The sequence below is a fragment of the Nothoprocta perdicaria genome, unplaced genomic scaffold (genome assembly GCF_003342845.1).
Source record: "Nothoprocta perdicaria isolate Ctin4 unplaced genomic scaffold, notPer1 scaffold_18, whole genome shotgun sequence".
Lineage (NCBI taxonomy): Eukaryota > Metazoa > Chordata > Aves > Tinamiformes > Tinamidae > Nothoprocta > Nothoprocta perdicaria.
Genome location: NW_020454982.1, coordinates 5,533,677 through 5,551,282, shown reverse-complemented (window position 1 = coordinate 5,551,282; position 17,606 = coordinate 5,533,677). Strand labels below are relative to the sequence as shown.

General features: G+C 37.6%; 1 protein-coding gene across 1 annotated transcript; it reads right to left on the bottom strand.

Annotated features, from left to right (window-relative positions):
* Window positions 1-478: 478 nt before the first annotated feature.
* TENT4B (terminal nucleotidyltransferase 4B) lies at window positions 479-17,197 on the bottom strand. Its single transcript, XM_026036470.1, has 11 exons — window positions 17,081-17,197; window positions 12,338-12,384; window positions 9,505-9,625; window positions 8,567-8,674; window positions 6,995-7,123; window positions 6,000-6,213; window positions 5,143-5,269; window positions 4,953-5,056; window positions 3,415-3,602; window positions 2,693-2,857; window positions 479-1,533 (listed from the first exon to the last, which is right to left on the bottom strand). The coding sequence occupies exons 1-11, from the start codon at window positions 17,168-17,170 to the stop codon at window positions 1,354-1,356; spliced, it is 1,473 nt and encodes a 490-aa protein (XP_025892255.1). The 5' UTR covers window positions 17,171-17,197; the 3' UTR covers window positions 479-1,353.
* Window positions 17,198-17,606: the final 409 nt, after the last annotated feature.

The window sequence follows — 17,606 nt, the reverse complement described above, 5'->3', positions numbered from 1 at the left end:
TGAAAGGTTTGGGTCTTTAAGGCAATACAAAATATAGTTCGTTATCTGAAGGTTTTTTTCTTTTTTAATAATTAAATGTAAATATAAAAATGCCTAAGAGGGGAGTGAGAAAAAATACTTTAATAGTAAAATTTACTTAAAGCTTTAACAGTTATCATCTCCTACAGGAGTTAGCAAAAATATAAAAGACAAAAAAAACCCAGACCTGAAAAGGGGAGGGAAGGCACAAACAAAGAGGCATGGGATTAAAGCAGCCCAGGAATGCAAACGTTTGTAACAAACCAAGTCCTTCTGTCTGTCTGTTTTTAACTGAAAAACAAAACAAAGAGAAACCACCACCACCCCAACAAAAAAAACCCCAAGTGGCTTATATTAAATAAAAAAGGGGGGGGCAGGAGATGACACTACTAAGAGGAGGAAGAGAGGGGTGCAACTGTAAAACCCCATTGCCTGAAATGATGGCACTCTAGAAAACAAAGGTGAAGGTTACATCTCAGAGATGACAAGCTCAGTGTCTACACAAAGTACATGTACACTTTATACAAATGAAAAGCTTCATTTGCCACCATCAACTTTTCTTTCAGAGGAACAACTTTTGCAGATCAAATGTTCTATTAAATCTTTTAAATGCCAAAAAAGAAATTCTGAGCAATATAACTAGTAATGTCTCTTTATATCGATGTTAAGATGACAATTCAGATTATTTTCCAAACTAATCCTGAGAAAAATTTATGTTTACAATTTAAACAGTAATGTTATGTAAAAAGTATTAACAAATCCACTATTACAAATGTCAGTTTTCCTATATGGTCATCTATATATACACAATAAAATGGTAAGTATATGCAAAAATAATAAAAAAATCATGCACAAATTACTTTCACCTTTAAAGGCTGGGTTTCCCTCAAAATACAATTCTTTGTTTTTTTCCTATATTTTTATTTGTTTGTTACCACCCCCTAGACACACTGAGTACTACCCCTACAGGTCAGCATGAGCTGATGGGAGATACATTTATTTTACATTCAAGCTTTTATATCCTAAATGACCCTGTTGTAGCATATGACTTATCAAATGAGCAGCCTTTGTCCTCTTTTTGTCTTTTTTTCTTTTTTTTCCCTTTTTTCTCCTTTTTTTCTTTTTTTTTTCTTTTTCTTTTTTTTTTTTTTTTCCTCTTTTTTTTTGCAGTGATCAATCTTCATGATCCGTTCCGTGGCGAGCTGGGAAAAAAAATGCAGTTGCTAATCAATGTCTGAACAGTCTGAAGCTCCGGAAGAGATCCAAGGAGTCACTATCAAACTATCCTGTAGCATGAGATCATTGCACACAGAAGAACAGTCATAAAATAGGCAACTATCTACAAAGGTCTGACAGGGTCGCATCCCTCTTGTGTTTCCTCTTTTTGCCATGGAAATACTGATGGTGTGACTTGCTGCCTTGATGTTGTTTGTTTGAGACTGAGGTACCATGGCTTGAGTTTGTTGGACCTTGGAAGCCTTTGTTAGAGGAGCGAAATAACCGTGTGGATCCATGCTGTAAGGAGAAGGGAACACAGTAAGTCGGGAGTGCCAAGGAGGAAGCAGGCAACTAGTTCTGTATTATTGTGCAAGCAAAAAGGAGCAATGACTGTACAATGCCTTAGAGAAACAGAAGTCCATAACCCAAAAGGAGACACATTGAAGTCTGCCCAAATCACATCTGTGCAAAATATGGTCAACGTTCCTCTAGTACCAGGTCTAACTTTACACTACAGCTTTTCAAAGACTTGAAGAGTATCTCCAAATGGGCACATTCACATTCCAGTACCTCTCAACAGAGGACTACCCCTGCTCAGTACGTATGAGCACAGAGTAACTGTGAGGCCTGATCTGCAAACACTGTCAATACCAGCTACAGATGGACAGCAAGTTGGAGGCAGGAAATTTTCCAGGAACTAGTGTGCAGAAATAATTTATCGGAAAATATCAGGCTATCTTTCACATATTAAAGCTGTCCTGAGGTTGAAACAAGTAATAATATTACATATTATGAATATAAGTGAATGAACAGTATTATATGCTGGATTATATAATAATAATAAAAAACAGTTTATATCCAGTTGTTCAGCTTGACTTGTCAAAGCATTCCTCAACATGAGAAATGCCTTAACGGCATACAGTCCTCACCACTTGTATCTGCCCTGAGGGAAAATGATAGGGAATTTTACGCACCTCCATCTCCCTTCATCAAATGCTCTTCAAAAAGTATCACAAGTTAACACAGCAGCCAGTCTAGTCTCAGTACACATTTCTGCTAAATATTTTTCACTAACCATAAGCAAGACTTGCTAGCACTGGTATATTTTGCAGTAAAGACCAGACTGAAATGATTTTTTGCACAGAGGAATTTTACACAACACAGTATGCTGCTGACAAACCTACATTTCCCAGATCAAATAAATGGCAATGCAACTTTGTTTTAAGTCTGTGAAAACCATTGTTAAAAAATTCTCTGTAAGCCTAACAGAGAATCAGGTCATTTTAGACATAATTTGTGCTCCAAGCTTTCTAATGGGCTAAAGGGGAAGAGAAAAATAGAGCGTTTTCCTCCCAGAAAAAGCTACCCTTCTATAGAAGGCATTAATATATTAATATATTCTACATAGCTGGGTTTTATTTTTTGATTGTTTGCTTGCTTTTTACAGTTCACAAACCTGCGATTTGTTCGTGTTGCTGGATGTACTGGCTGTTTGGCTATTTTGTGTTTTCCCACTTGATTGGGAGGATTCCAGTGATACTTCTTGTGACCCCACTCTGTTTGTGGTAGACTGACGACAACTCAATTGTTTAGAGGTTTTGCAAGGTGTTCCATCAGAATCCTTCAGGAAAATTTAAAGTATTAGTGATTTCTTTTTTCCTTAGAAATAAGTGAGTTTTTCTTAAAGTTAAATCCAACAATGGAGTGAACTTAAATTAAAATGCCTTTATTTTATTAGATATCAAAACTTTTTCAATCCAGAATTCTTCCCAAATAAACAGATAAAAAAAAAGGTATTGATGCATGTTCTCATTTGGGGATTTATCCTTTATTTGTTCATTTTAAAATAGAATTTCCATTCAAACAAATGTTCACAGGGAATTTTGTGCTGTAAGTTTTTGTTCTTGCTGTTTTTAATATACAGGGCTTAGCACTACACGTCTTTTTTGAAAGACAGTTTTCCCAGAGATGGCTAAGCAAGTTCGTATTTACTGTACTCACTTTCTACATGTGTTGTGTCAGAGAATACACTGCAATTTACATACAAAATTGCATAAGAGATATGCACTTATGCAAATCAGGATTCTGGATAAAAAACACACTCGAATTCCGAGCTTTCCAAATGTATTCCCTGCCAATATGTGTAAGGGAAAAACATAACAAAAGTCCAATACTTACTACATCACTAGAGCTGGACAACGTAGATGATGATGATGATAAGGGACCTGATGAAGAATTTGAAGAATGTTTACTAAGTGTTTCTGAAGTTTTATTTCTAGGTTTTCCCAGTGCTTCATTCTCTTCAGAGAGATTATTGTTGCATTTGTCCAGCTGCTGCGTATCTACTATCAAGGTTACTCCGTTACCTATCAAAACCAAACCAGAAACATCAGCACACATTAACAGCTAAAATGCTGCACTCATACATATACAGTCAGCTATTACACACCTATCAGAGCCAGCATCACAAGGACACACACTTGTGCACGTATCTGCTTGCCATGTGTGCACACACGCATGCATGTGTCTACTGTGTGCAGCGAGCACCATGCAGAGGAGGTGGCAGTTTCATGGCAGGGTCCCTTGTACACTGACAATCAGCCTGCACTAGCTACAGCTCGAGAAGGAAATTAAAGAATGGGGAGGGTGGAGGGCAGCAACAGAGCTCTGAGGTGCTGCAGAAAACCATTTCATGCCATAGCAACTATCGAGCTTTAAATACTGCTCCTGTGCATTCAGTACTCAGTAGCTCCCAGTCTTCTGCTGGAGTTGCTGGGATCAAAAGAACTCCTGCTTAAGTCTGGTTATTTTGCATGATGCCCTAAATTGAATGACTGCTTCTTAGGAAAATGAAAGTAATAAAAACAATCAGGGCTTAAATCTAAACCAGATCTGGAAGATGACGGCTGTAGCTACCACCACTATGTTCCTAATAGGGTTACTTTTATCACGCTCCTCTGTTTCACAGGACATGTGAGCACTAGGCGTTAACACTTCTTTCTATCCCCAGAAACTGTTATTCATATAAATGACAGTACTTTTTTTTTTTTCTTTTTTTCTTTTTTAAACACTTTAGAAAGCAAATATCAAGTCAGATCAGCAGCTCAGGACATGACTAACGTGTACTGAACTGGCTTTCGGGAAAATGTATGTAACATATTATGTACATTCATATGTGGAGTTTAATATATACATTGTATCAGGCAGAAAGCATTACTGTGGAAATTGGGAGGACTGAGCTGTGGCTGCTTGCCATTACCGGTGCCCATAGCAAAAGTTTGCAGGCTAATAAAACAAAACAGTCCAGGAGCACGTCCCGTTTACAGGGAATGTGGGAAGCAACTTGCTGACAAGGCTCTGGAAACAAACAGACAAAAACCAACACAGCACAAACAGTGGGCGGCTGTGTCATCTTCTCCGACTAAGCTTTGACAAGAGTATAAAATTAATCATAAGCCAGCCCTCTTTACAGATCTCTATACTAAATCTATAACCCTAAAAGTGATAGAAAAAAGTATGGTATAGTCCTTTCATTCTGCTACAACTCTAAGTTGTTCTGGATGAAGGCACACCGAGTGCATTACTTCAGCACTTACCCTAAAAGTAAAGTTAAAATGCATGCATCACTTGTGGGTCAAAACCAGCAGCAAGAAAATCTACACATCCCAAAAAATGCAGAGCTTCCCCCTGTGCAGCCACACTCAGTCACATCTTACCGTTGCACGAAGACTCAGTCCTACTTTGCATTCCCCACTGCTTTGATATCCAGTCTCTGTACGTCGCAACTTCTTGTGTCACTCTAATTATTCTACCTAATATACTGTAAATCAGAACAGACAAAAATTAGCTTTAAGGACACAATAAAATATACAATGAATATCTGAAATGTAGACTTATAAAATTTACCTTTCAGTTTCGTTGTTAGGATAATATTTAGCTATTGGGGAAACTGCATGGCTCAAAACAACATAGGCATAATCAAAAGCCTGTTTCACTTGCATGGCACCATATGAACTCCTCCCAACATCATTACCTTAAAATAAGAATACAATTAGACATAATAAAACTGAGACTATGGTTATTTTCAGACAGGGGATAGGTTTTTTTTTTTTAAATTGCTCTTAAGTCCCAAATGATTGCAGTCATATCTTGTAGGATACAAAAACATTACTGAAGCATAAGTATATGAAAGAGCTTAGAAGAGCTATAGATATTTACATTACCCAAGTCCAGGTAAAAGTGCAATACATGAAAAAGCAGGTACTGTACACATTACAAATAAAACTACTATTCTGGATGGCATTTTCAAATAAGTTATCAATAAATTTTGCCATAAACAACATTTCATATTCTATTTTAAGAGCAATCCATGTATACCAAAGTTCAACCTTAACAGAAGTGCAGCAATGAAATCACATCTACATGACCTTATAAAAACCAAGCCAGCAGAGCTTTCGTGCGTATGTGTATTATAAGGCGCAACAGTGATACAGACAGGTGCTACCCTGAAAGGTTAAAGCACATATACTTGTGTACATCCAGGCCCCACTCCTGCATCCTTACTGCTGCTCTCAGAGCAGACATTAAAGCAGTTTGGCACACCCTGAGTGCAGCAAAGGCACACTCTTGGATGGCACTGTAACTGCTGCTAGGAATTCTAGATTAATTCCTTTTAAACTACTCTTTGGTTTAACTCCTTTGCATTAAGCCTTTCTCCAACTTCTTACTTATTCAGTATGTTAAATCTTGGAGTACGGGGATACCTGGCTGTAACGGATCCTCAATATACAGCATTGATGGTCTATAGCCATCCAGCATGCTTTTTTGTACTTCATCTTTGGCAACATAAGAACCACCATCCTTTATTCGGATTCCAGTCTTCAAATAATTGAAGTGACGTCCATATAGTTCAAAAAATTCTATTAAAAGAACACCATAGTTGGCATTGGGCATGCAGGCATCTTCCCTGGGATGCAGCTATTAAGAAGAGAGTGGAAGAAAAAAGAAGATAACATTTGCATAGAAGTCCAGGTTTCAAGAGCCTTTTAAATCCTTTTCTGTTAACTTTTTACATTCTTTGCTATTTCACAGCAAGCATATCTAAAATAGTGATTTTTCTTAATAAAGCAGTTCTGCATACTTAAAAGACTAGCATCAGCAAAATGTTTACAAACTAATCATCTCCTATCAATATGGCAGGCAATGATCAATGTTTTCATATTTATAACTTTAGGATGAGTAAGCGAACTTATAAGTACTAATCACAGGGTTTGCTTAAAAAAAGCAAAAACGAGAATTCCAGAATCAATCTGAACTTCACAAATCTAGGTTTGAATAAAAATATCATTTTAAATTGCACAGCTATCTAAATGATGCTCTCTACTGTTAAGTATGTGGCCGAAAAGATCATGAACCGGTTTGTAATTGTTATCAAACTTGCCTGGATATCAGATCAGTTTTTGCAAAAAGAGTTGGGGATTTTCTCACAAACCCATATGCCTGCTGCATCTATTTGCTTTGTTCTCATCAGACAAGGTAAATAATGCTCAGCATGCACTGAGCTCCAATGCAGAGCTTAAACTTTAAAATACTAAATACTAGAGAAGTACATATATTAACACGCATACACGCAGTTATGCGATGAAATTTAGTGCAACAAAACACAGTTGATAAAGAAGAAAACAATTAGCTATTTTGCAGTTTTCATTCTCCCAGTATAGCACAGATTAATCTCATGCACTTTATTCATTTCGTTTACCTGAAGGAAACTGACAGCCATTAAAAACAGACTGTAAGAACCAATTCCACCTGTGAACACCTCATTAAGGTCCCTCTGCAACAGGAACTGTTTCAAGACTAAAACTAGATAAGGTAATACAGGATATTTCTGAAAAAGAAAAAGAGGAAAAGCAGAGGTGTTAGCACAGTAATACTAAAAAGCACACTGCAGACAGCCATCCGTCCCAAAATTAAGTACAGTTCTATACCACTGATTTTAGTAACTGATTTAGAGGAGATCTGCCTGCGATCAAGATCTCTTCAACTGTGTGACAAACAAACAATGGAAAAAATTACTAATTCAGTTCCTAAAAGGAAGGCAATTTTATTTGAATTCATAAATATACTTGCTTTTCACATACTAAAAATGAAGGAAAAACTATGAAGATACCCAAACAGCTGAGACTTTCCCAAAACAACTGAGATTTTTTTCATGCAAATAATCACACTTGAGGTGCTCTCCTTCCTAATAACTACACTCAGAAGATGCTTCAAGACAGTCACTACTTACCATACAGGTTTGTCCCCCTGGGCTCCCCAGTAGATGTGCACGGGGCACACAGGCAGAGGATGGGAAGGGTTTGGACAGCAGTGGGTCCTGGGGCTACTCCTGCCTCTGTACCCACCCATCAATACAGAGCTAAAGAAGTTTGGTGGCACCAGAGAGGAGGTGGGATCACAGTATCCATGATTACAAGAGATCAAGGGAGAAAGAAGAATTTCTCCAAGAATTGGGCTATCCAAACCTTATCCCAGGCAGCAAAAAGGGCTGGTAGTACTTTGGCCCTACTTGACCAAAGATCACAAGTTTGCCTTTCTAAACTATTACGGTCTTACATTCACAGCGTGGTATGCTGGGTATAAAAATATACCAAAATCCGGAGACCGGATTCTCCTCAGGTGTCTGCAAACCCTTAATTAAGGCCTCAGTTGCCTCAGACTTCCTGAATAACTCAAAGAGGAAGAAACATTTCTTAAAGCACAAAACTTGAAAACCCAGCCAAAGATGTCAAGTGAGACAAAGACCCAAGAGAACTGCCCAAGGCTGCTTGGACACGGTGCAGCTGGGCAGCCTTGGCCTGGGCTGCCACCGAAACAGACAGACAGACAGAAGAGCCGCCACGTGAGGAGCCTGCAATAGTACCCAGGCTACACCTACAGATGACTCTCTGAACAACAAACTATTAAGTCTTGGTTAATTGGCCTTTGTATGCTGAAATAGTATTTACAATAGAGCAATATAATTCCTGAAACAATACTGCACCAATGCATAGCATCACTGATTTTAGGTTCAAGGAACCTGTTCTAAGAACACAGCATTCAAGACTGGTGTTCGTGTATTTTTTCCTTTGCCGTTGTATCATTCATCTTCTTTACATGTACCTTCTGCATACATTTTACTATCTTCATGCCCTATAAAAAATATATTTAAAGACTAAGAACTTACAATTGTATGGCAAAAAATAGCACAGTGAGTCAATCTCTATCTGTAGTGAGAATGCAGTCCAAATAAATCTAATTCATCTCTAATCCTATTAAAGTGTGGCCTAACCTTGATAAAATCTTTGATGAGCTGGGCTGCTTTAACCCCATTCTGCACATTAAAGCTGATATCAACTTTTACTTCAGTGAAGGAATCTGTCAGTTTAATAATAGGTACCTGTCAAAAGAGACAGAAATCAAGTCAACACACGTTTCCAAGACACTCTTACTTTCATTAATAATATGCACCAGTAAAATTGAATTTTTTTTTTTTATGGATTTATAGAAAGGGGGTAGATAAACAGAGCTCTTACCTATTTAAGAACTCTCTCCTTGTCAGTGTTTATATAAACTGTGCTTTTTCAGTTAATAAAAGTTATTTTCAATTTACAATACTGTTTAACAAAATGCAACACTTCAGCTGCAAAGTGACTTATTTTACATTGTTTTTAGTGCCAGTTTCTGGTGTAAAGTATAGTTGCAGTGGAAAAACAAACGCCAGAGGGAGACAAATACTTCAGAAATAAAGATATCTTGATACAAACTACAGATATTGTTATGAGAACAAAACATACACTGATTCCTTATCAAAACCGCATTAATTTCCACATTAAATCTCTCTAGTAACAATAGCTATCAGTTAGACTTGTCTAAATCCCGGTAGTCCTAAGTGCTATAACAATTAACTTTTTCACAAAGGCAGAAAAGTATAGTGGAATTAAGCCTATCCTGCAAGAAATACCACTGTATTTTATACATGACTGTACTTGTACATGTACGTACATGTATGCTGTGCACCCAAGATTTTCCTAATGGAAGACATGCTTCCATTAAAGTTGCATCAATTATTTCAACTGCAAGAAAACCATGACTAAAATAGACTACTCTAGCCTGAATGTACATTCAAAGTAGTTTTTGCTTATGAAAATTCTTCTGTTTAACTGATATCTTTCCCGGACTACAAATTTAACTTAGAACAGTAAGAGTACCCTCTTTCCCCAAACTTACAGTTGCTTTATCTAAAACCTTCACTGAATTTTCATCTGCAACATTGTGCTTTCTAAGAGCTTCTTCCAGGGTCCAAAGAGGTAACGTCTCCCATTTTCCAAATACAACTAAGTCAATATCACTGAAATGGAAAGAAAAATAGGAATATTCAAATTAAAAAAAAATACACACTTATAGACAACACACTTCCACAGATAATGAGAAAGGTGATGGAATACAGCTCAACCAAACAATGTCTTCTTATTTCTTAGGCTGGCATGGTGGTAGGGAAACCCTTACACTCTGGCATACATGAGACATTTCAGATTACAAAGAGGAAGGGACAGACGTACATACAGATCAACTGGGTTGCCAGAGGCAGAGGTTCATCTCCTCCGGCCATGCTGCCAGCACAAAGTGAACTTTTAATCACCTCCTTAGGGCTGCATTAATTTAACAATTTGCCACCTAGAAGCAAAGTCCTCATCACCCTTCCCACCGTCAGCTCCTGTCTTCTCCCTCCTCCAAGGTCTGTTATTTGTCTAACACACAGTAAAGCAGTTGAAAATTCTGGAAAAACCCTCTCCTCGCTAGAACATCAAGAAAATAAAGCCAAAAAAGCCAACTTCTGGGGCTAATTCCCCACCATGTTACTGCTTGGGGCTGGTTTTCTGGGCAGGGAGTGCCCCAGCATTGGCACATGGCCAGTGGCTGGCGGGTAGTACCCAGGGAGCAGGAAAGAGAAACTACAGGTCTGGCAAGGATGACTTCAGGGAGCAACTGATGACTTCAGGGAGCAACCGGCTGCTAATGACACCAAAGCACCTGAGCAACTTCACTCTAGCCCAGCTCAAGCAAGGAGCTCTCCCTCCCTCTGCCTTTCTCCTACCAGACTCCCATGCCTCACTGCACTATGGAGGTACCTCAGCCCTTATCTCAAGGCCTAAACTCAAATTCAAAGCATGACTGGCGGCCCAACTGAACCAGCCTTCTTTGCTGTCATGATCCCAACTGAACCAGCCTTCTTCACCGTCGTGATCCTGAGCTCCTCCTTCTTGCCCCTCTGACTTTTTCCCCTCAACTTGCCCCTGCTTGGCCAGGGAGTGCAAAGGAAGCCAGCACGACCCTATGGTCACACTACAGGCTACTTCAGCAGCATGGAAAACTGGATGGTATAAAAACATCAAAAAAAATCCACTTTTCAGGTGGATTTTGCAGGGGTGCCTCTTCTCCAACAGCACAGCTTTCACAACCTCGAAGCGCCCAGCTGCCCCAGCACCACGTCTGTCACCGCGAGCCGCAGGGAGCAGCGGCCGAGGTGGCCACGGCGGCGCCAACAGGGCCGCGGCGCCGCCGCTCCCCAGGCCGCCCGAGGAGCACGAGCGGCGCCCGCCGCTCCTCACCCGCCTACGCCAACCGTGCGGACCCCGCAGGAGGGGAGAACTTCCCTGCACACCGAGAACTCAAAGCGCAGCTCTTATCACCTTGGGAACACGTGTTACCTGCGAGATAACACTGAGATCCAGCAGCTGAACAAGCGCGTATCCAAATCTTCAACATCAGCTTAAGTAAAAGGATATTAGACAAATTCTAACACAGAGTAACAGAATTAGAAACACGGGGTAGGTCTTTCTAAATTCAAGATCCTGAAATCTAGATTAGCTATACAGTTTTACTGAAGAGCGGGGGAAAAACAGGACAAAGGGAAGCTCTGTTAGAAGGTAATGGCCAGTTAGTAACAAGTCCGTGAATTTGGGTTGATTTTAAAGTTTGACTAGTACTGCCACGGGAAAGGGTTTTTTGTAAGTTTGTGCATGTTTGCTTGTTTTAATCTTTAAAACATTAAAGAACTGTAGTTATCAGTCACATAAATAACAGCATCTCTCTCATTAACACCATCAAAAAGTTAATAAAACATATTTAAAATAACAAAAAAAGGCAAAGGACACTTGTAAAAAGCTAATATGTATTTGTAGATGAGACTTTACTTGAGACTTTCCAGAAAAACACTCAGCTATTCAGTGTTGCAAGTCCTTAGATAAGAAACTGTCCATACAGAATCTTTGATCATCTTATAGATGTTTTCTTTTCAAAAGGAGATGAAACTTTCACTGACAGTCAGTAATAGGTATTAATTCCCCAGGCTCTCAAAGAATACCTTGGAATAGCTACAAAATTGAATTCAATTGTTAACCTCAGTATTCTACTATATCAATGGATTTATCCCCCGAAGTCACTTAAATCTTGTTATTCTATTTCATTATCAGTAATTAAAAATCTTAAAGAACTTAAAAATCTCTAAAATTTCAGCATCATTCAGGTATGACCTTTCTTTATGAAAACTAGTAATGAATTTTGAACATAGAGGTTGGCTATTGTATAGGTTTCACAGAAGAAAATTGAGGGAACAAAACAGAAGTTTATATGTAATCACAGAAGTTTATATGTAATCTATGTATACTATTTAACTTCATTACTTGTATTAGCATTAATAAGATAACACTAAATATTTTGATTTAATCTTGTGTGGGAATGATGAAATTTAGCTTTTCCTTTAAGGTCAGCCTCAACCAGTTTGGGTTCAGTCATTTAATGAATGCTAAAAAAGAAAATAAGCCTTTTGTGATAATGCAATAATTCAAATATTTAACATTCACAACCCTATACAGACATCTGTATCATAGTTAATAGTGTTAATTATTATATTTCCATATATTTGGGAGAATATTAATAGCTTAACACTTTCTTAATTTAACAAGTAAACACACAATAACACAAATACTAGGAGATAAATCACTGCAAGGGTATCTTCCATCTTTTTCTCTTACAGAATTTACATTGCAAAACTACTAACCTTGTAGGTAAATATAAACCAGTTTTAAAACTTCCAAATATCTGCACCTGAAAAAACCAAGAACAGGATATCAGAAAATGTCACCAAAAACACTCTTATCAAATAGCTAATAAAGGTTGACCATTGCTTCCCTCCATTGGTAGACTTTGGTATTGCTAACATGAAAATCACGCACTCCTTTCTGTAAGTATTTTAAGTAAGATTTTAAGTAAGATTAAGTTAAGCAAGATTAAGTACTGTTAAGTAAGTACTGTTACTGTAAGTACTGTTAAGTAAGATTTTTGTCTCTTTATACCATATTAATCTTCCTGGTTATTTCCTGTGAAAGTATGGAAATAACTTTAATAACTACACTGATTTTTCTATTGCAATCCTCTTTCTAATACAAGAAATTTCACAGAACCAGATCTGGCATAAAACTGTAGAACATAAGGTTTTACAATACTGAAGAATGACAGAACATAAGAAAACAGTAATCGTTCAAATTATTATTTTTAATTTTTTTTTTTTTTTGCTTTCATGTCTCCAACTGTAAACTTCACTTTTTAAGGCATTTTTTGAGAACATTTGTATACTTTCACATTTGTAAAATGTAAAATTACATTATTTCAAATGTGTAGTAATTTTTAGCCAGAGAGTCTTCCAATTCCGATGCGTTTCCTGGAGCCACTGAACAGAGGAAGATATTCTGCACAAGTCAGCCTCATACACTACCTCAGTTTCCACTGATTTATTTAGAAAGCGACCCACTTCTTACACTTTTCTCTTTGGAGACAGCAAAAGGAGGAAGAGAAAATGAAGCTGTTCTGCAAATAAGTGTCTAGATACTTTAATACAGGCTCTAAGCAGCAGCATGAGGCCTCCCTCTTGGTTACTTTATGCATTTTACATGCTCCAACAAAAAACACACTTGCAGCAAATTTAATTTCAAAAGTTCATTGCTTCTCACACTAAAAAATGCCACAGAAAAAGCCATCAATATTTTACTAGATTTTGAAAAAAAATCATAAAATTTTGAAAAAACTATAAAACAATAAAAACAGCAAAGAACACAATAACAATAATAATAATCATAATAATAATAACAACCATTTTAATCCACAACAATAATAAAGACATCTTCTGTCAAACTCTATTTTGATTCAGCTAAATCATGATTTATTCCCCCATCAAAAATGTCTTGAAAGCGCTTTTGCACAATAAAACAAACACTGCTCAGGAATTCAGAGAAATCCAAATATGCTTTCACACTATCAAAAATAAGTGTTCAACAGAACAGCAAAAAAAGCCTTTATTGAATAAACAGCCCTGAAAGTATTCATAAACTTACTGATACAACATATATGACCTCTTCTGAAAGGAATGAGACAACATCTGCTATTATACAATAAACTGGAGTGTGAGAACTACTGAATTATTATAAAAGGAATCCACACCCACTCTTCAATCCCTCTCTGATCAAATCTGGAGAGATGGAGGAGTGGGGAAAACAGAATGAAAATTGCTGAAGGTTTTGATTTATTATCTGATCAAAGCATAGGTCATTGGAACTCTGCAATTATTTACATCTTCAAAAATATAAGATTCAGGATACTATTACATCATTAAAAAATGTGAAAAAACAGTTTTTTTGTGATATGCTAAGCATTGCCATTTACATTTTTAGCTTCGTAGCTAGAGATGTATGTTTGCACTCATAGGAAAACTTAATACTTCATAGTACTATATAATAGACTACTGCTATTGCTGCATGTTAGAATTAGTACTTATCCTATATGTTGGCAAATCTGTTCATGGCGTAGTCTAAAGTTCCTGAAGGAGCCTTAATTATGGCACGTCTCCAAATAGGTCCTCACTATGCACACCAGGTCTTGAAAACTCACTCAAGCTTCCTAAGCCCTTGCTACCAAAATCCCCTCAATCAAAACAATACCCTACCCATAGCCAATTTAAATTCCTCTTTCCTTTACACAATTAAGTTAAAGCCTTAAATATTCTCTAGTTTGTCGATACTATTTCATAATATTTTTGTAACTAAAGTACAATATGCAATATTCAGACACGAAGCATTTCAAATGTAACATGCAGGTAATTGCACAGTGGAATGTATGTTCAATACAAATTTTAATACTTAACTGCTCATATATCTTTGACTTAAAATGTTTCAATTTAGCATTTGGGGTTGTTCAGTTTAAGCATAATTAAAGCCTTTTTTATGGCCAGAGCCTTGCTGATGCCAAGAACATTTCTCACTTACTAGGAATGTTTCCTTCTAAGCACATTCCCCTTGAGTAAGAGAGCAAATGACACAACTACACAATTGCTAACTTCTATAAATAAAGTAGCAGTTTAGGCTACCTAGTTTTACTCCCCTTCATCTGCTTTTTCTCAGCCTTTTCATAAGCGGAACAAGAAAAAAAAAGTATACGTACACACACACACACACACTACACACAATTCAGTTTGTCTCACTAGGCCTGATTCACTTTTCACAGTATCCTATTTTTAACAGCATGCGTATGTCTTAAATTTGAGTGCTTTTGTGAGAAACTGAAATAAATGTGTTAAGTTTAATTTCAAAGTTTATTTGCTGCATCTAAGAATCAAAATGAGCAGCTTAAACATTAACTTATCACTGCGCACGACAGCTAAAGCTAAGGACATTGGACTGAATACCACTCCACCTTCTCAGAGCACATTCTTAAATCTCAAAAGTAGCTAAACCGGCACTAACTTTGAAAAGGTTAGTGATTAACTCAAAAGACTAAAAGATTACAACAAAAAAACTGTTCAAGTCGAACACAGTGGATCAGATCCCCAAATAGTTCTGTAAGGTAAGTATTAGAAAAACAACACTACAGATTGTAACCAGGCAGAAGGATGTACAAGTGGAGAATTCTTCCCCTATACTTTTCAACTTCACACAAAATACAGACTTAGGGGAGCAGTCACTGCCTTGAGAAAAGGAAGCTGGGATGTTCTTACTCTCTGTATTTCGAAGCACAGTGAAGAAAGAGGGTGATGGTAGTTTTAATTGGCACTAACTGAAAAGTGAAACCTCACTTTCCAACTCTTGATACATCTTCTAAGTGATGTTGCAGCTAAGCCCAGCAGTCAACTGCTCATGCCTGTGCCTGCTGAAGCACATTTGACTTGCTTGCCAGGACTCCCAAACCTTTTTGCTGGAAAACTGCTCCTCCAAAGTTCAGTTCTCAGCCTGCCCTGCCACTTGGGACTATGCAACCCCAAGCACAAGATTTCTCCCATACGTTTGCTGGACTTCACAACGTTTCAGTTCACTTCTCCAGTTTGCTGAGCCTGAGCCGTGGCCAAACACTCCACCGTGTCAGCAGCTCTCCCCAGCCTGGGGTCATTCATTAACTTCCCAAGGTTCTGCCTCAGCATCCGGTTTGCTAAGGAAGATGTGAAACGGCATCAGCCCTGGCACTGGGAATTGGGAATTGCTGCTGAAAGTCTGACTGGCAGCTGGATACAGCTGTTGAACACTTGCCTTGAGCCCAGCAGACGAGACAGGTTTTGTCCCCCTCCGCAGTTCACCTACCCAGGCTCTATCCCTTGCTGATGCTATGGGATGCTATCCTGGCAGGCTGTCAACTGAATTTTGTAATGGGTTTTTGTAGACCCTTGGGCAAAGAAATAAAATGTATATTTGAATAAGAAAAAAAGATGAGGATTTGTAACTTGTTTCCTCTTAAAAAGGTTATGGTTACAGAAAAACATTTTTAAAGCTAAACAAAGAGTTCTCGGAGGCCCAAAGACTATGGTGGGAGGGGAGAAAGGCAATTTTTATTTAATAAAAGATCAATATTCAAAATCTAGTACTTATGGATTGTGCCTTACAAATACTTAGAATGTATATATCTCAAAGTCCTTGTGTCCCATACAGAGCGTTAGTGGTAAAGAAAGATCTCATGGTACTAAGTCCATTCACCCCCAAATGCAACACACACGCATCCAGGAAACACGGATACCCTATTCAGGCTGAAGCAATCAGTTATTTTGGTGAAATCCTACCACAAGCCTTTGGCAGGGTCTACCACACTAAGGACTATTTTGCACTTGCACTGCTCCCAAATTACACCCTGTCACACCAGCACCTTGTTATTCCCGCTCTTAAGTGGGGCCTACTCTGCTTTCCCTGGGTTAGGAGAGCTCCATAAGACATCTGCGATAGCGTAAAGACTCTGACACAGCCCACATTGAAAGGCTATTGCTTTTCCTTAGAGATCAAGTGATTAGCTTAAGTGTTAACTGCACCTACCCTTTATAGCTGTACAAAGGGGGCGTTTGAGAGGAGTGCGCCTCTTTCCATTTAGTATCATTAATACTTTATCCACAACAAGTTAATACATATACAACGATATACATTGATATACTCTATACAACTCAACACACATAGCTTCTGTAGCATTCTGGCAGTTATAATGTGCCAATTCCTTAACATATGTTCAAAAAAGCAGACTAAGAAGAAACAAACAGTGGGTTAAAGTTAGCCATTCAAAACACTATCTTTTATCGTGACAGGGTCAAAGATCACTCCTGATACTCTTGAGCTATGTTATTCTAGAAATGAGGATCACCTCACTCATTTGACCAGAAAACTTTTTTTTTTTTTTTTTTTTTTTGGGAACCTGGAAGTATTTTCATTACTCAGTGTTCATAAACCAAGCTGCACAGAATATTGTTTTTATATTTTAACAGCTAGAAGAATATCCTACTCACGTCTGCATTAGGCCAGAGCTCTTTTATAACATTTTCTATCCTGTTCACCACTTCCATCCGCATTCTCTCTTCTTCAGGTCTGGGAGACATATACTTATAAAAGTCAATAATTTCTTCATGGAGTCTAAAGAGGAAAAAAGAAGGATGAGTCAAAAAGACAGAAAAGAAAGAGAAACAAGGCAACAAAATAGCAACTACTGTAGCATCATTTTTAGGTTCCAAGTTAATTATTAAGTAGCAATGTAATTTTTGTAGCAATGTAATTACATGCTACTGAAGAGTAGCATGTAATTTTTAAAAAATATTCTCACTCATTAACATTTCAGATCCATTTCCCAAAGCTAAATAGTGTTCAATATTATAGAGTATAGAGATCAATATTAGAACTAATACAGTTCAATATTATAATATATTTGCTAAAAAAAATGTGGAAGCAAAATCAAATCCAAGTGCCTTCAATTCATACTCTGAGACACACTATGTATTTTTACATCAGCATTGTGCAAAAGTATTTCAATCTTCTACT